General features: G+C 40.6%; 1 protein-coding gene across 6 annotated transcripts in view; it reads right to left on the bottom strand.

The window, feature by feature from the left end:
• Daam1 (dishevelled associated activator of morphogenesis 1) overlaps positions 1-19,651 on the bottom strand; it is a 167,916-nt gene that overhangs the window by 72,595 nt on the left and 75,670 nt on the right. For all 6 annotated transcript variants that reach the window (XM_021724763.3, XM_021724761.3, XM_005322751.5 and 3 more), the window contains exon 3: positions 6,801-6,890. In XM_021724763.3, coding sequence (XP_021580438.2) covers positions 6,801-6,890 — 90 coding nt within the window. The remainder of the gene's footprint in view (positions 1-6,800; positions 6,891-19,651) is intronic.

Below are 19,651 nucleotides of genomic sequence, written 5' to 3'. Positions count from 1 at the left end.
ACATTAGGGCTGGGGATGTGGCTCAAGCAGTAGCGCGCTTGCCTGGCATGCATGTGGCCCGGGTTCGATTCTCAGCACCACATACAAACAAAGATGTTGTGTCTACCGAAAACTAAAAAAATAAATAGATATTAAAAAATTCTCTCTCTCTCAACAACAACAACAAAAAAAAAACCTTGACATTACAAGCTGAGCAGTTTCCCATATTATTAAAGTTCCTTTGGAAACATGACTTTTCACTGGCTATAAGACACTGTTGTTGGTGTGTATCATCATATAACCATCTTCCTTTAAGTTATTTACAATCATTTTCTTTTAGAGAAAACATTACAAAGAAAATCCACACACATAATTTTGTCTGTATCTCTGATCACTTCCTAGAATGGGAATGTTTGAAGATCTTGCATAGACATTACCGAATGGTTTTGGTCACCATCTGTAGGTATCAATCAGTATCTCATACTTAGATCAATGTTTGAAATACTAACCCAGCAGCGAGGCATGGGCCTCAGTGAGTCAGAACCAACAGTGCAGTGTGGGGACAGGCACTAGCCCTCCAGTCCCTGAATCATGGAGGAAGACCAGTGGACCAGTGGGCCCTTGTGGGAAGGGACAGGTTGGCAGAATAGTTTTCATAGGAGGGGCTTGGGGGCAGTTCCTCTTTACCAAGTGGAATTGGTACCATTTTGGCAGATAAAGCCTCTCTGGGGTATACCAGGAGAACATCGCCCTGGGTTCAAGTTTCTTCCTGACTTTTTCCTGTGCAGGCTGAACAAATCTCAGTTATTTTAGTCTTTCTTCACAGTGCTTTCACGTTTCAAGAGGCCAGCCTCTTACAGATTTCCTAACGAGCCCTGCAAATTGTGTTTAGCAACAATCAGAAAAGGTCAACAGTCTAAATGTGACTGGTGAAGCAATGGCAAAAGGGACAGAGAACAAAGTGCAAACCAGGAGGGGAAGGGTACAGTCCATGTGAACTTAGCTCAAATGTTGAGAAGAAGCCAGTTTCTAGATGATGGAATGAAAGCATGACAATATCAACTCTCCCCCGGGTGAACCAACAGGTGGTCAAAATGGTGACCCCAGCCACATCCCCCAGAGGTCGGTGCTCCATCCTCTGTGCCCTGACGCCTGTCTGCTTCCCTCATTGTGGAGCTTATGACAAGTCAGTCATCTGGTTTTATCTGTTTCTCCTACCAGAACCATGAGGTTTGACTTCTTTAATCATCCTCAGAAATCCAGCCAAGAACTTTGCTAGAGAAGAGACTCAGGACAGGACTAATAAATCACACATCGACCTGCCCTTCACCAACTGTGCAACCTCACTGAGTGAAGCGCCAAACGTCCAAAGCTTGTAATTTCTTACTGTTCCAATCAAGGACTATATAGCAAAGCCTCATCTTCTGATGCCAGTGAATATATAGATGAGATAGGAAGTTTCAGAGCCTACAGAGTCTAGAGATGGTCATGGTCGGAGGCCACTATGTGTCCCCCATGCATCTTTTAGAGAGGCCAAGGAGGATGAACAGGCAAATTTCATTTCATTTCTTTCTTCTTCTTTCTCTTTTTTTTGGGGGGGGGCGGGTACCAAGGATTGAATCCAAGGGACTTTCCAATTGTGCTACATGCCCAACCCTTTTCAAAATTGTTTTAGTTTGAGACAGGGTCTCACTAAGTTGCTTTGGGCCTTGCCAATTTGCTGCGACTGGCTTTGAACTTGTGATTCTCCCATATCAGCCTGAGTCACTGGGTTTATAGGCATGAACCATTGAGCCCAAGGGCAAATTTCATTTCTAATCATGACTGCTTCTGTAGCTTTCTTTAAGCCTTTATCTCTCAAATGCCAATTGGAATTCATTAATAGGTTGAAACTTCAATGGCAGAACACAAGGAAAAGAAGTCTAGAAATAGGGCTTCTAGAGAAGTCTAGAAATAGGGCTGGGGGTATAGCTCAGTGGCACAGTGCTTGCTTAGCTGCACAGGGCCCTGAGTCTGATCCTCAGCTCTACCTACCAGCCCCCCGCCCCAAAAAAAGGGCAAAGCCATTGCTTCTGTTCCTAGTCCACCCATGGCAGCTTCTCAGTAAGGACTAGGAACAACCAGAGGACTAATGTCTCATTTCATCTCCTTGTTTTTCAGCCGATTTGATTGTCATGTAGAAAAATGATGATTCCTTTTGTCTTTAATTCCACTACTTTTGCATATATTCCTTTAAGTCATGTTTTGATCGAAACAACTTGCTCCCTGTACTCTAAGTAGGTGCCCCCAACTCCTGAGGACCTGAAAGAACTGCGTCCTGCTTGCCTGCACTCATGACAACTTTCATGTTTGTGTGCCTGTTGTGAAAGGAGAACTTGTTTCTATGGGGAGGAGTGTTTTCCCTTTAGGATACACGACCAAAGCCATTTTCCCTAAATGTTTTCAGAATGTACCTAGCACTATTTCAGCAGTTTGCAGAAAACCCACGGCTGAATGGCAGCCAGGATAGGCCAGAATCTTGTATGGTTTAATTAAGCTAGAATCAAACATACACTCTGCAAGAGAGTGGAAATTCACCTTCACCAAAGTGGTCCTCCAAACACAGAAATGTAGTATAAAGAAGCTAATACTGTTTACTTAAGCCTTGGCTTTAGAGCCAGAAATAGTGGAGGAAAATCAGGCAACGTTTCCCAGTCGTGATCTTGGCCTCAAGAACCTGATGTGGTTAAACTAGGTGTCTGAATCCCGATTTATTTCCTTGCAAACTCTGAGGCCTGAGAAGGGGTAAAAAGCATTTTCTGGATACTTTTAGGGACTGTTTAAATGACACAACTAGTACACTTGATCCTGAGAAGAACAGCAATGAAAGAAGATTCCTTCTTGTGCCGATAAGACTGCTGTCAGCACAATACAGTGTGTACACCAGTTTATTTTCACCTCTCTGAAGACCTACTCCTTACTTTTCCCAGGATTTAAAAATCATGTTAACAATAAGCAAATAAAGCATAGCCAGATGCCTTTCGTGGTCAGATGGCTCATTGTTTAAAAAGCTTCAGTTTAAAATCCAAAAGATTGTTAACAGATGCAGTTTCTGGCTTCAGACTGGGAAAAACCTCATTTAAACAAAAGAGTATGTTGTGATTGGAACTAAAAAGGGAATTACCTTTAAAGATAAGAACCACAAACATTTCCTATTTGAAAACACGCCCCATCCCACTAACGGGACCTTTTGGGACCTTTCATGAGAGTTTAAAAATTTGACAATGGATTGCTGTCTATGACAAACCAGGACCGACCGACCAGTCCAGTAACTGTTGGAGATTTGTTTGGACTTTCAAGAAGGCCACAACATCCATCTCTGACTCTCCCCCAGATTACTCAATTAGGCAAAATTCCAATTAATTTCTTTCCAATCATTTTAGCTCCAGAAATATTTTTGCTGCTTTCATTTTGGCTCTGGAAATTAGTTTCCAACCAGAGAAGTTTAGAGAAGTTTCATAAACGAACACAGAGTTGATAAGCAGAGAGCCACTCCTGGGACTCCAGTCACCGTTTGATGGAAAAGAGGCCGTCGGCTGACAGAGGGCTGGCCCTGTGCTCAGGTCCCAGTCTTGTCTGCTTCCAGGACTTCTGTTCACTCACACAGAGAGCCTGCTTTCCACCAGCTCCTGTGGCCCGTCTGTGGGCTTCAGTGATCCCTGCTCTATGGCTTCACTCTGTGGGAGAATGTCTGGAATGCCCTGGGTTCTAATCACAAAAGACAGAAAATTCAAAGAAGCCATGGGTGTAGCTTCCCTCAGCCTGAAAAAAAAAAAAAAATGGATGCAGTATGGCCTGCTGGTAATAGGCCTGACCTGAAAAAGCTACACAAGAGATGTTCCAAGGAAAAGAATCTCTTCTTACTATCGAAGACGGACACAATGGTGCTTCCTTCTGAGAATGGACAATCTGTCTCTCTGGACACCTATTATCTGAAGAGGCAAACATCATATACTGTATCTAGTGAAATATTTGTGTCCTTGTATTCATGATGTATTTATTTATCACAGTGTCTAAGAAGTTCAGTTTGGGACCACAGGCATAGTATTGTTTAAATAGCATGAGGAGTTCTAACCATGAGTATCTTTAGTCAAGCCATGCTATCATTCATTTTAAAGTGAGTCAGAAATCTATAAGACCATGGGATTTCTTAAGGAGTTACAATGGTTTCCCACTCAACCATGCCCTTACCAAGCCACACCAGGAACCTAGGGTGCTGGAATGAAGCTAGCACAAGGGCATCCCCCAAGATCTGTGCGAGCCAGACAGGTACAGGTGCAGGCATCAGAAACAGGATTCTGAGGCCAGAGTCCACATCCATCTCCATCCTCCTGCAAACAGCCAGCCCCATCATGCACACTTGAGATGAAGCTTGCAAGGGGCTCTGATAGACCTGAAAATTGAAAAACGAGCAGCAGCTGTGAGCCCGAGGTCATTACTATCCTCCAGGGCTTGCCTTCACTAATGTAAGGGGCAGCAGTTTCCATGATTAACTTTCAATTGCTGTCAAGGGTGTCATAAAATCTGGGAAAGAAGAAAACTTTCACCTCAGTAAGCTGCTCCCATTTTCTTACCCTTTCCTTTTGGCCAGTGCATATTCTCAGTCGCTACTTTGTATTGTTTGCTCATCCTGCGGAAAAAAAATCTGCACTAGAGGAACCAAACAGATAATGCCATCTGTGTACAGAGGCACAGGAGGATTTTTCTTTCTCAGTCCTAGTGACAGGCCTTTAAGGTGGCAGAGTGAAAAGGACCCTTGCTCCCAAAGACCACACAATACTCTCAGTGTGAGAGCTGAACACATTTTATTTTCATTTTACAATTCCTTATCAAGAGGGACATAGTGATGCATGTCTGAAATCCAGCTACTCAGGAAGCTGAGGCAGGGCAATTCAAAAGTTCAAGGCCAGCTTAGATAACTTAGGGGACCCCTGGCTTGAAAACAAAAACAAACCTCCTTCCTTCCCTGTATAATATATATATGCAATATATATACACACCCACATAAATATATATATATACTTATCATACATATATAATATATATCACATATATATTATATATGTATGATGCATATATAATATATGCACAACATAATATATATTATACATATATAATATCTGTGGTATATATCATATATGTGTATTTTGCATATATGCATATAAAATGTACATCATATATATATAATCTTTATCTATGTTACGCATGACAATCCATTCAAACAAAAGAGAAGTTTTCCAGTTGGCTATAAGTCTAAAGAGAGAAGAAAAGGAGAGGACAATGATACACTGATTGACAAAGATGTCTTACTGGTTACTACTGGATCAGGACCCTGAAGACTTTGATTTGGGCTGATGTGACAGCAGCTCAGCAATTATACTGAGAAGCTACAGCTGGACACATTTCCTGGCAAAGGTCATCAGAACCAAATGGGATGCATAGTTTGACCAATTACACTGCTCAGAGAGGAAATGAAACATGCTTTCATTTTTTTATTAACAGTATTCAGTATTTTTATTTACACAACACAATTCAGTGGGCCAGTTTTCCTGAATTCATTTCAAAGGCCCAGATGCTGAAGTTACAGATGAGAAAGACAAGGTGCCTTACAACCTGTGGCCTGGAGTCAGGTGGGAGGGACAAGTGCGCAAGCTCAGTGCTAGAGAAAGCCCTTACTGAGTCCTGGGAGCTGCCCCTGGGAGGGTGGCACACACGTGACACAAGGCAGCCAAGGGGGCAAAGGTGCTGGGAGACAGCCATGTGGGCAAGTGGAGGTCCCTAACTGCATGCTAGTTACCTAAGAGACAGTTTCCCTGGCTCACTCTGTTCTCAAAAAGATATTGGACTGTTATTATTTGATGCTCTTTTCTAGGTCAAGACTGAATGATCTGAGTGCTCCCTGCCTGTTGGAGACAGCATTTCTTTTAGGTGCTAGTTCTGCCCTTCCCACTTACCCATCTTGGTTCAAGACTCTGTTGGAACAAAGAAAAAAGTGGCAAAACGAGGCCATGAACCTTCAAATCAGTCCAAAGAAATGGACATGGGGACAGTCTAAGAATCTGCCACAGGGTTAGGGAGATGGCAGAGGAACTTTATTTCAGGAGATGCAGTGTGTGGAGTGATGCCTAGTTCTCTAAGTCCTAGGGAATAAGAGTATTTTCACTGCTCCCAGGTCCATTCTCCCATCGCCTGAGGTAACAGAAGCCCCAGCTTTTAAGTGGGAAGTGACTGCCCAGAATAAAGACTTTGTTTGTTTGCAGCGAGATACAGATATGTAAGAGGATAGAAGGTATATAACTCCTAAAACATGTTTCTAAAAGACGGCATGGGGGAATTTGTGCCCTCTCTCTTTTCTATATTCTTGGTTTGGACTATGAAATGACTGGGGAGCCACGTCAAGCTGCACCTTAGAGACAGTGAAATGTAAAGTTGCTAGAAGGTGGTCACAGAGGGCTGTGGATCCACGAAGCTCACCCTGACCTACCTGTACAAACTATTGTGGAAAGAGCGGGGGACGCTTATTTCTCCTATAAGCCAGTGTTATTTGGGGTAACAGTCAAACACAATTATGGTGTCAGGGAGCACAGTGGTTACAGGTGTCAGGGAGCACAATGCAGTGTTGACAAAAACAACATCCAAGGAGTTGGCACATGGCCACATATGGCACCAAGGCCACAACATGACACGTTAACCACACATTCACATTACAAAGGGCTGAGTTCAGGTGGGGCCAATGGGAGAGCGAAGGGAATCAAAAATGAGAATCACAATGAATACCTTACCTTTTTCTTGCTACAGTATATTTGCCACTTTTTCTCAGCTGGAAGTGCAAACATGGCTTCCCTGTGTTTGTCTGTGAGGTCAAGTTCATCCTAAGAAGAAAGAAAATAATTTAGTATGTCATAGATTAAATGTTACTCCTATAGGGAACACTATCAATATCATTGGAGAAAGGAAGAAAACACGGACACATATTTAAACGAGTCTGGAAAAGATCAAAGCTGTTAGGTGTGTGTCACTACTGTTAAGAGAGCACGTCCTGGCCCGGGGCCAGGCTTTGTGCACAACAGGATGGATGAAGCACAGCCTCAGAAGTACTGAAGAGAAGAGGGCCCCACTTTGGCAGAATCATCCTGAGCTAATGCCAATAGCTCTGTAGGGTCCACTGAGCAGTGAAGGCCATCAAGTGAAGGAGTTTGGGATTAATCATAATACATCAGGGGTTTCTGGGGTCAACTACAAACACTGACTGGCTGAGCCCTGGAGGGCCCAGACATGATGTGGGGGAGCAACTGCTCTACTATGAATGTGAAATGTCCCCCAAAGGTCCGCGTCTAAAGCTTTGGTCCCCAGGGTGGTGTTATTGGGATGGGATGGAACCTTGGGAGAGGACCTAATGGGAGGCCCTTAGGTCACTGGGAGTATGTCCCCACAAGGGATGATGGGATCCAGTCTCTGCCTCTTTTTCTCTTTTGCTTCCTGGCCCTGAGGTGAGTGATTCTGCTCAGCCACACATTCCTGCAATGAAGTGCTGTCTTATCACAGGCCCAAAACAATGGAGCCAGTAGATCATGAACTGTAGCCTCAAAACCTGTGAGCCAAAATGAACCTTTTCTTTTTATAAGTTTATAATCTCAGGTATTCTTGTTACAGTGACAAAATACTAACAAAGCCACAGGAAAAAGGCCATGCTGTTGTAACAAACTTGGTACATTAGAGGCACCATGGCCAGATTAGTTGAAGCACTGGGTTACGCAAAGGACCATCAGATAAGCTAGGCATGTTGGTGCATGCTGTAATCCCAGCGACTCTATAGGCTGAAGCAGGAGGATTGCGAGTTCAAAGGCAGCCTCAGCAATTTAGTGAGGCCCTAAGCAACTCAGTAAGACCCTGTCTCTAAATAAAATATAAAAAGGGATTGGGGAATGTGGCTCAGTGGTTAAGCGCTCCTGGGTTCAATCCCCAGTACCAAAACCAAACAAATAAATAAACAAGAAAACCTATCAGATAATAGGTCTGAGAGATGGAGTGTGACCAGTTTGTAGAGAGCCTTAATGTGCTGGAATACAGAGTTCATTCTCTTGAGCAAGATGAGCCAATGACGTTTGGGGGAAGAGTGTGACATTGTCATCACCATAAACCACAATGAACATTCCCTAAGCATTTCATGTGGGACATTTTCTCATTTAGTTCTCACAATGGCCCTAAGAGGTCCATTCTCTATTATACATCCACACGGTGATAATAATCCCATTGTAAAAGAGCTGGGTAAAATTAAGGCTGAAGAATAAGTCACTGGCTCAAGACTACATACCTGCTAAATGATGGTGCTGGGTTTCAAGCTGTCTAACTGCAGAGTCTAGACTCTTAGCTCCTCAGTTCAGAGTTTCGAAACATTAACTATAGTAGTGTGTCGCTTAGACTGGATAGTAAAGGAGGGCAATTTACTGATATTAATAACTAATGAAATACAATAGGATAACGAATATAAACCATGCAGAGAAAAGTTCTTAGTCATTCCTAAGAGCTCAGTCTACAGTCAATGTTGAGCAGCTGGTACTTTTTCATTCTGATAGGGAAAGTTATCTAGTCAAGCGTAGTAAATTGGTGGGTGTAGGTAAAACTTAAAAGCTATGAATTAAGGCACAGTAAGGTCTCAGTTCCTGAGGAGTATGAACAAGTTCCCACCCCAAGAGGCTTCTGTGTTTATCTGCAGCTCTCCCACAATGTGGACATGCAGACACAGAATATTGGCTTCATATCTTATACTCCTACCACCATTTAGTCATCAAGTCCTATTACATCTTCCTTGAAAAATCTTATTATTTCCCTCTGTTTCATTCCCAGTGAAGTCACCCGAACTTACTTATGCCCTAATAACCTCTCCCTTGGCTTCTGGCATGGCCTCCCACTGCTCCTCCTTGCCTTTCCAATCTTTACTCAGCACTGCTAGAATTCTCTTAACGTAGTGGTTCTCAAACTTGAATGCACGTCCAAATCACCAGGAGTGCTTCTTAAACCACCAACAAGCGGAGTGTCTAGGATTGAACAGGTGGGAGAAGCCACGTACATACACGTTACTATTCAGTTTCCAGGTGTTTCTGATGCTGCTGGGTCTGGAGACCACACTTTAGAATCACTGCCCTGTCAACAGAGCACCGGTGCTGTTTCAAGCTCCCAGTTCAAAAAACTTCATTACTTCCACAGGACCTGAAAAACTAATTACCCATTCCTCAGCCTGACTCTTGAGGTCTTCCATTTATAACCCAACTTACTTTGCCAGGCTTGTTTCTAGTTATCCCCACACACCAGATCTCATTAACACCTCCACCTCCAGAGCTAAGGCATGCCAACTTCCCCAGGGAAGTTTTCAGTCTTGTAAAGTCTCTATTTCCTCCTCTCCGGGATGGGCATATTATTTCTCTTGCAAAGATTAGCAACATCAACTAAACGTGTAGTAATGCCTGGCACAGGGCGGAAACTGTACTGTAGATATTTCTCTTGTCATGTAAACACAAATGAGTTGCTATTTTCTTTTAAGAGCAAGGTAAACAGTTAAATCACTCACACACACACACACACACACACACACACACACACACACACGATTACATCCTAACCACAAGAAACTAGCTATTAAGAATTTCAACAATGAATAACCAGGAAAGGAATGAAGGGTTTTTACAGAAAATTCCATGATGAGGGAACATGTTTAAAATGTTAGAATTTTGGCATGCAACTTTTATAGATCTGAAGTAATTATTTTCTTGCCTTTCTTCCTTCCTTTTCACACCTGCTCTCATCTATTGAAGAATGGGGGAAATAAGAGTAACAAATCACTTCCCAACAATCGGGTCAGTTAATCAAATGGCTCAATTATATATTGCTTAGTTTGGGGGAAAAAGGTGTTCGATTTGTGAGAAGAGAACAGCACAATTAATAGTGCATCTTTTACTCCACGATAACAGTTTTTGCTAACTGAGCAGACGTGTGAAGAAAAGTGTGAACCCTAAAGCCTAGAAATTCACAGCAAAGGGTATTAATAGTACTTGACATTGCTGTTAGAGGTAGTCAACTTCTGCTGAGACACAGAAATCACCAATTTTAAATTGAACACAGATAAAATACAACTTAAGGGCAGATGGCTTCAGGCAAAAAGAAAATTTCCAAAAAGTAAAACAAAATGTTAAAAATTGGTATAGGGTCTCTGGATGTAATTTTGGGTTATAGTAAGGAAACTGTAAGAAACACAGGGCTGGAGGTATGGCTCAGTGGTAGAGTGCTTGCCTAGCATGTGCAAGGCCCTTGTTTTGATACCCAGCACCGCCAGAAAAAAAAAAAAAGGAATAAATACAGACTAATAATATATAATAGCTAACAATTTTCGAGCAGTTTCTATTTGCTTAATAGTAATGTTTTATGTAGATTGATATATTTTGGTCCTCATATCAGTTCTAAAGCGGATAATATTATCCCGTTTTTCATAAATTGAGCAGTGTGTGCAAGGCACCAAAGCCAGCGGATAGTGGAAAAGGTAGAGGAGTCCAGGCTGTCCGGTTACAGAGCCTGTGTTCTTAATCACCACACTGTTCATTCTGTCAACCAACCAGCAGATATGCAGGATCACGTCACTGATGCAGACATGAAAAGTCCCCATGTGCTCTGTGTCTGTGAGTGAAAGAAGGAGGTTTTGTTGGCAGACATCCCTGGGTTCTAGGCCTTGCCCTTATTGTTTATGCAACCTTGGACAAGTGATTTAACCTCTGAACTTTAATTTCTTCATCTGAAGACAAAACAGTAATATATTCCTGTTAGTTTTCTCAATGATTTATTCCTGCAAACAAAATTTTGTTGTTGTTGTTGTTGTTGTTGCTGGTTGTTTGTTGAATATCCAACTAAATGCCAGGCATTATTATGTAGGCACAGGACAGACAAAAATCTATCATCTTCTCAGAAGGGCAGAAGGGAAATCACATAATCACAGGATGATCACATGCTAAGATTTTGAAAGCCTGCTTGTTGTGGGAAAGATGGGACCACGAAGGCTTTCCCAGCAAGGTAAAGTGACAGTTTATAGATGAACAGGAATTAAGGAGGTAAAAAAACAACGGAGACAGTGAATGGAGGCTGTGAAAGCCACTCTGAACTTTGGTTTTTATCCTCAGAGCAATAATCAAAAGTCACTGGTGAATTCTGAGCAAGTATGACAGATCAAATTAGGCAATAATTTAATCTAGGGAGTGCCTAGGCACAACGTCCTGGATGTAATAAGACTCTCGCCCCTTCATTCCAAAACATCTCAGCTGTGACTCATTCAAGAATGTAAGACTATAAGAGACTATCACACAGCCTTAAGAGATCCATTAACACTTCCTGGCTGTCCTGCCCATTCTAGGATCAACACCAGGCATTATAAAGAATACAAAAATGAACGACACACCCTGCCTTCAAGGAATTTATCCTCTAGTTAGGAAGTCAAGATGACACAAAGCTTTCACAGCTCCTTTCTTTTCAGGATAAATTCCAAATTCCATAGAGGGTAGCAACTTCCAGCATTTGGGATCACAAGTGGACAATAACCTGTGAAACTTTTCCCAGAGGTCCCTTCCCATTGTTTCTAAGGAACAATCCTACTCAGCCAAGCTTTTCCAGGGAATCACTATTCCCTACAGGTAGCCCATGCTTCCTTTCCTGGGACAGGTAGCAACTTTGTGCCTTATGGTATATATGGTATATAGCAGGGCTACCATTATGTTACTGGCAAGTCTGACTCCCACTATGAACTTGTTCCCGTGGAACAGGAACTCAATTTGCTCTATTCATCTTTGTACTAATTGTCAGTCCCTAAAACAACTTCTGACACAGCAGGAACAACAAACAAACAAACAAAAAACAAACAAAAAGACATCACCAACAACACCAGTAAGGAAGGAGGAAAGTAGGGAAGGTAGGGAAGCCGGCAAGGAGGGAGCATAGGAAGGGACGCTGTAAGATATAGTGATTGTAATCAGTGTATTTTAAAGATTAAAACCTATGCTTTTTTTTCCTTTTTTTAAACAAAATATACTTATAGTGAAATGTACAGATCTTAAGCACACCATTTTTGAGTTTGGCAAAAGCATACACTGAAGTGGTTGTAGCACTTAACACTTTAGAAACTGATGGTACCGTTTTGCATTCCCATCAGCAAAATATGGCATTTCCAGTTACTCCTCGTTCTCACCAACATTTGTTGCTATGTCTTTTTAATTTTAGCAATATCAGTTTATGGGAAGTGTAACCTCTATGAAGCTTTATTTTGCATTTTCCTGAGGACAACTGATACTGACTATAACTTTCCACATGTTTATTGGCTATTTATGTGTTCTTTTTATGAAGTACCTATTCAAATCTCTTGTCCATTTTTTATTAAATTGCTTATCTTATTTTTATGGACTTAAAGAAACTCTTTATAAGATTATGGAAACACATCTTTGTCAGAGACATGTATTGAGAATTCTTCTAGCCTGGCTTGTCTTTTCATTTTGTTAGGAGTATATTTTGATCACCAGGTGTTTATATTTTTAATGAAATCTAATTTATCAAGATTTTTCTTTCAGACTTAGTGCTTTTAAGTCTTAAATCTTTGTAACTTATGGGCCAAAAAATACATTCCATGGTTTCTTCTGGAAGCTGCATATAGTTTTACTTTTGGCTTCCAAAAGCTTGAAATCTATTGTCCATCCCACAGATTCTACTCCTGGATAACATAAAGTGCTGCTCTAGTTATAAAACAGGTGGGCTGCTTTTCCTTCTCTCCTTTCCAGTTACTTGCTCTCCTTGCTGGATACAGAGAAAAATAAAACACAGGCGATAGAGGAAGGAGAAAAAACAATGGGATACTAACTAATTTCAGAATCACTTTGACAGATTGTTTCTTTAACCTCTAAAATTACTTTAAAGTAATGTTACAGGAGATTTTTCATTCTGATCATTAAAATACTGAAAGAGGCAAACAGGGGAAACAAAGCAATTAGGATCATGGTATCTCAAACAGTACCTCTACATGTGAATTTTTTTAGATAAAGTAAACAACAGTACAGAGGCAGAAAGATCAGTGTTGGTCGGAGGCAGAAGGCTGAAGAAGATCAAACGGACGACACAGGGGAGGTGAGTCTGGAAATGCTCTAGTGGTGACAGTAGCACCACTGTGAAAACTTATTAAGCCCAAACTTCCATTTATAATAGGTGGATTCTATGATCCATAAAGTACACTTTATATGCCAATAAAGCTGTTAAGAACCAAGTCAAGGTTGGGGTGTGGCTCAGTGCTGGAGTGCTTGCCTGGCATGCACCAGGCCCTAGGTTCCATTCCCAGCGATTCTCATTCATATTCATATTCTCTCTCTCTCTCTCTCTCTCTCTCTCTCTCTCTCTCTCTCTCTCTCTCTCTCTCTCTCTCTCTCTCTCCTTAATGGTGCTCCAGGAAAACAAACAATTCCTACGTAGATCTGGCAGAGAAAATAGACTTGTTCATAGTAAGAAAATCAAATTCTGGTTGAAAATGTAGGTGAATCAGGGAGTTGGCTTAGAGGAGAACTGAAGTGTATGAAGAAGGAGGCACCGCAGAGGAGCACTGGCTTCCTTGTGTGTCAACAGCCAAGCTTTCCACCAAAATCAACAACCAAAGGTCATCAGCTGAGACCCAGGAAGCACACAGAGGAGCACTGGTTATAGAATCTTTCTTCTTTGCTATATTATTCTTTCTGGCTCGAGTTTTGAGGATCATTTAAAGGACATGATTTAGCAAGTGATGAGAGGAGAAACCGTGCACTAAGCCTCATTCCTGCCACAGAAAGCTCAAGTTTCATGAAAATTGGAACCAACAGACAGAACCCTACAGGCTCCTTTTGGAGAAGATATTAATTATACTTTTATATATTTACAAAATGTGTACTTTATGTGGCTAAGATATTTTGGAGAAAAGACATTTTTACTATTATAAGAAGACAGGACCTCTGAGGGAAACCCAGCAGTGGGAACGACAGTCTAGGCCTCACCCCTAACAAAGCACATTATTAAGCCCCACTGTGAAAAGCTTCTGCACAAACAAATCCCACCCGTCCACCACTCTGGAGCAAGCAGGCAGTTCTATAGAGAAACCTACATAAATCAGAAAACAATTGGCACAGCACAAATCAATCTAAGGAAATGGATTGATTTGGTAGATAAAACAAGGGAAGGAATTTTGAAAGAATATACAATAAGGGTCTTGAAGGAGTAGAAAGATTAACACTTTGTAAAAAAAAACAAAAAAAAAAACAACCTCTTTTTAGAGATTTTAGCTCATTAAAATGTGACATTATTTGTAAACCCTCCAAAGCAATATTTAAAGCATTTATTCTTTGAAAATCGACCAAACTGATAAATTTCAGTGAGCTGGAAGGTAAGTTTCTGGGTAGCAAGAAATCTCTAAGCAATTCAGGATTTCTATTTCTGATGAGTGAAGCTAACCCTTTACATAATACAAATACACATACAGACAGAGGTTACGAGGACACTGAATGTTATGGGGCCCAATGGACAATTAAGAAACAGAAGCCCACAGTCCCTCAGGATTCTCCTGCTCATCTACTCACTGTTTTGTGTATGCTTGTGTCTTGGGTTTCATCTTTTTGTTTTGTTTTGTTTTGCTTTTTAATGGTCCTTGACAAGCTAACCGTCCATCTGACTCAATGTCAAGAGCTTGCAGAATTTCCAACCCTATTATTACTCAGACAAGTCTGACTTTTCTCCTTCAAATTAGATACTTCTGGTATTTGCCGCAGCCACCAGGCCCAAGTCACCTAGCCTAACCCCAGTCAGGAGTTTCCCGCAGGCCCAGCAGGCTGTACCCCTATGGTTTATCTCAGGGATACACCACCATTAAGAATGCCCTCTCCGAATTGAATCCTCCCTTGCCACTTCACAGCACCAGAAATAGGTCAGACCTCAAAGAGGCCAGTGACTAGACCTCAAGTCAGCAGTCATGGGGACAAGTACAGTGAGGAGAGGAAAAGGCCAGACAAGGCAGATGGAGAACTGGGGGCGGGGGGGGGGATGACACTTTGGTAGCAAAATTCAAATTGAAATATTACACTTTGATAATGTGAGACTGTGATAACTGACTAAACTTACGCACATCCAGCCCCATCAAAGCAAACCACCACCACACCTGGGAATCAGGAATTGCCAACGCAACTCTTAAATTTTAACTGCAATGACCCTGAGATCGGTACCTTGTTTCCATGGTGGTAGTTAGAAATCTGAAAAGTTAGATAAGACTTTTTCTCAGTTTAAATAAAGGTGTATTCAGTGAATTATTACTTGCTCCTCACCAGCCAGGAAAGCCAGAAATGGAAAACAACAGAGAGCTTTAAACCCCAAAAGGGATGTGTACACACAGAGAACAAACCTGGAAGGTTTCCAGCCTCTAAGATCTCTGCCAACATTCTTAGTCATTACACAGAATGCCACAACCTGACTCACCACTACCTACACGCCAATCGTCTCTGTCTGACAGGCATGTTTTCATTCGATACAAAAATAAGAAGTAAGAAATCCCACAAGCTGAGACTGACTAGGAGAAATAGTTATTACCTTCTTACTACTGAGGGTTTAGTGTCTTATACTATTCCCTTTCTTTCCCTTATTGTAGGCAATGCAAACTATATTCCATTTTCTAGACAAACTCTGCTGCTAAACCTGCAGACTTCTTTTTTTTTAAATTTTTTTAAATTTTATTTTTTAGTTTTCAGCGGACACAACATCTTTGTTTGTTTGTGGTGCTGAGGATCAAACCCGGGCCACACGCATGCCAGGCGAGTGCGCTACCGTTTGAGTCACATCCCCAGCCCAAACCTGCAGACTTCTTGTTCAGCTTTTGTTATTGGACTAGAAATTCATTAGAGTGACTTTCTTTTAATTAATCTGAAATACCAGCAGAGTTTCCCAGTCATCTAAAATAAACAACTCTGTTGTCCGTATCAAAATCATCTCCTAATATCCATCCATCCACCCAAATTTCCAGTTTTTAGTCTTTCACCCAGGGCAATTTCAGTTGACAAAGCTTAACAGAATTTCTAAGCAGTGTTTTCCTAACTAAATGGAGGGACTTTGTCTACTGGGTCACAGAACCAGCTGAGTAAGGCACCCTGAGGCTCAATGGGAAACTCTGAGGCCCAGCTCACACAGCCCCCTTCTCCACCACACACCACAGCTCAGCTTTCGCTAGTCCAGGCCCCTTCTACACCCTCAGGAGATTTGCTGGCAGCTCATCTGACACATTTAAGCTTTAATTGGGTCAAAGACAATCTAGCACAAGGAGTCTTTTCCCACAGCACAGCTATGTATTTACTTTACCACGCAATAAATGGTAGAGAGACTTTTAAGAGTAGAAAATTTTTCTTAAGCGCTATCAATTATCCTTATCCTTTAATCTGCTACCCTTCACGGGGAACACTTTGGTGTTTCCATAGTAACTAACAGCCCAATGAAGAAGATGACTAAAAAGGATGACAGGTGAGTGGGGTGTAGGGAGGGTGCAAGGATCAGCCTAAACCTATTACCACTACTTCAAGAAGTATTCAAAACACAAACCCAGATGCTGATGGACTCAGCAGTCATTAATCCATTCACACGTATGCATTCATTAAAATGCTTACTGAGCACCTGCTGTGTTATGCTTCACTAACTAGTTATCCATCCATCCATCTATCCATTCAGACCACAAGCATTTATTGAGCACCTACGCTGGGCCAGGTATTGTTCTAGGCTCTGGAGTCCCCAATGCCAGGCATAACACTTGAGCCATTCTGTTCTGAGATGCAAAGGTGCATATTCATAGTGGATTTCACATGTTGAGTTATTTATATGGAAATAAACTCAAGCTGACAGCTGAAAAGATGGCAAGGGATTTTCTGACTCCTTCTATATCTACTATATGCCCATCTTTCCCGAAAACAATCCATAGTGGTGAGTTTTCAGTCATTTGATTAAATTTGGTTCCTAAGTATTATAATGTATAAAGAAATAAATACCTAGCAAGTTTAGGATGTTTCCAATAAATTCATTTATAACTGGGCAAAAGAAAAAAACTTTTTGCCTTTTTTAGGGATCTAGTCCTCCCCACACACACAAAAAAAATTCCAGCTCTTCATCCATGAGCCAGAAAATTCTAACTAAAAGATGTCATTAGTCACGGACCTCTCATAATAGGCATTAAGAAACAGTTTGAAATTTCAAAGGAATTCTGGAAATTGAGGGGGGTATTGGGGAGGTTCCAAACACAGCAGGTAAAAATTTTCAGAGACAATTTAGAACTCAAATATAACATCCATGTATTAGACATTTACCTCCCAAAGGCTGTGTCGCATATGTTTTGTAAGAGCAAATGATGGTGTTAGATGATGCCAAGATATATTCTTATGTACAGTCATTTGTAAAAACACAACTACCAGAACTTTCTAGCCATTACTAAAACACACTTTCAAAATTACACTTGAAACCCTACCTAAACACCACTTTTAGCAATCAATCTCCCTACCTTTGAACATCATATTATATGGCTTATATATAGGATTTAAAGGGAGTGGGCAGGTTAATACAATATATTTGACTTTGTGTAATTTACACCTGGGACTAAGTTAAATAATCAGATTTTAAATTTTAGCTAAAACTAAGTAGGTCCATACAATTTGGGTCTCTTTAGGATTCACATAAATGGAAAATATCAGGTCCAAGGGGATTCATAACCATTTTTAGTATCATAAATTCAGACGTGGCTTTGCACTACTTCTATGTAAAAAGAACATTTTCCTGTTTCTTTCCTCTGTCTCTTCATGCTCCGCCATTTCAAATTTCTTTATTTGATACCAAGAAAAATCCAGAAATAAGTAATAACTAGATTGCTAACAATGTATCTAACATGAAGTCAAAATCCAAATTTAATAGCTTTAATGATCTTCATGAGATAAAAAACAAATTTGAGACTACAAGGAAGAGTTTTACCATAGGCTTTAGTGGCTACTCTTAGTGAATCAGAAGACTAGAAGGAAACTTTCAAGCCCGTCTCAACCATCTTACAGTCTTATAAGCAGAGAGTAGGGGCTTCAGCCAGTACAAAGAAATGTGTAATGTCTACCGGCATGAAAATCTGCTACCAATCCTACTTTGATTCTCAGAAGAAATGCAATGTTCTATTCAAAAGCACAACAGATAGAGGTGACCAAAACCACTTACATCAACATCAGTATCACAAACTGTCTGCTAATCTCAGGGCCAGAAATAATTTATCTATCAAGTTCTGGACTTAAGATCATTTTTTGACACCTTTAAATCGATTGTATTTTGGCAGCAGTTCACATTTACTACACAGGAATTTTAACACATTTAAGCCCATATCTATATTCCCACTTCCCTTTGTGATATACTGCATATTTTCACACTGTCCTAAGCATTTTTCTATAAATTCATCAAGTTGGCTCATCCATATATGCTGTAGTGTCGAGGGAAGATCCACTCAATACCTTTTTCTTCTCTGTCAACTAGTTATTTCTATTAGCCACACAGAATTTTCTCTTTTGACATTTATAGGTTTGTCAAATGAAAACAAACCTCATGGAAACAGAGCCATTTTAATATCAATTCCTTCATTAGAGTCTGATTTTTGGCTTCCAGACAACAGGGTACTCTGAAACTATTCTAGATATGTCTTTGAAGTCTTTACAGTCTGGTTTCCTCTGCTTAATTATCAAGCAAGATTTTACACTCTAATTAAGAAACAATAAATTAAAACTATGTCTCCTTACCAGTATTTTTTTTTCCTTCTATCAGTTTAAAATTAAATGTTCCTACTACCCAATTTTTTTGTCTTTCTTGGAGACAGGGAACAGAACAGTGCCTCTGAGGAACTCTATTCCTAGTCATGGTCTTAGTGTAAAAGGCAAGTTTTAAAAATAAAGAGATAAAATATGATGAAACTTTTCATTGATTCTGGTGACAATGAAAGAATTTTATTATGAAAGCAAGCTTAAAATATGTCTAGTAATGGAAAAGAAATTATGTCATCCGTCTGAGAAAAGAGGTAATGATTCCCACGGCTGATAGGGCAAAATTTGTACATCGGTTATTTCTTAAGTCTGAGTTGGATTCCTGTTGCTCCTTTCATACCAATGTGACTTCAGAGTATATTGAAAAATGAAGAGATTACTGATGTGGGTTCCCAAGTGAATGTATTTGGCACAGTGACTGTGAACTCATCTAAATCTGATCTATCAACTAAATTCTCGCCCATTCTTACTATCTTGGTTTCCCAGATTCTGTGCTTGTTACTTAATGTTGAGAATGTTCTCAGAACTTAATGAAATTGGCCAATGCCGATTATATTTATATATAATTATAGTGAAGACATATTTTCTCACCCTACTGTATCCAACATAACTATCTTTTCATTTGGATTTTAACTCTGACAATCCTCGGGAGTACAAAAGGATGGTTTTGTGACCAGTGATGGATTTCTCAACATATTTCTTTAAAATATTTTACATTTCCTAGAAGGCACAATACTAGGTATGATCTTAAATCATTTGAGCCGTTGGCCAAATAAATGGAAGAA

Source organism: Ictidomys tridecemlineatus, chromosome 5 (genome assembly GCF_052094955.1).
Source record: "Ictidomys tridecemlineatus isolate mIctTri1 chromosome 5, mIctTri1.hap1, whole genome shotgun sequence".
NCBI lineage: Eukaryota > Metazoa > Chordata > Mammalia > Rodentia > Sciuridae > Ictidomys > Ictidomys tridecemlineatus.
This window is presented reverse-complemented; position numbering and strand designations above follow the sequence as displayed.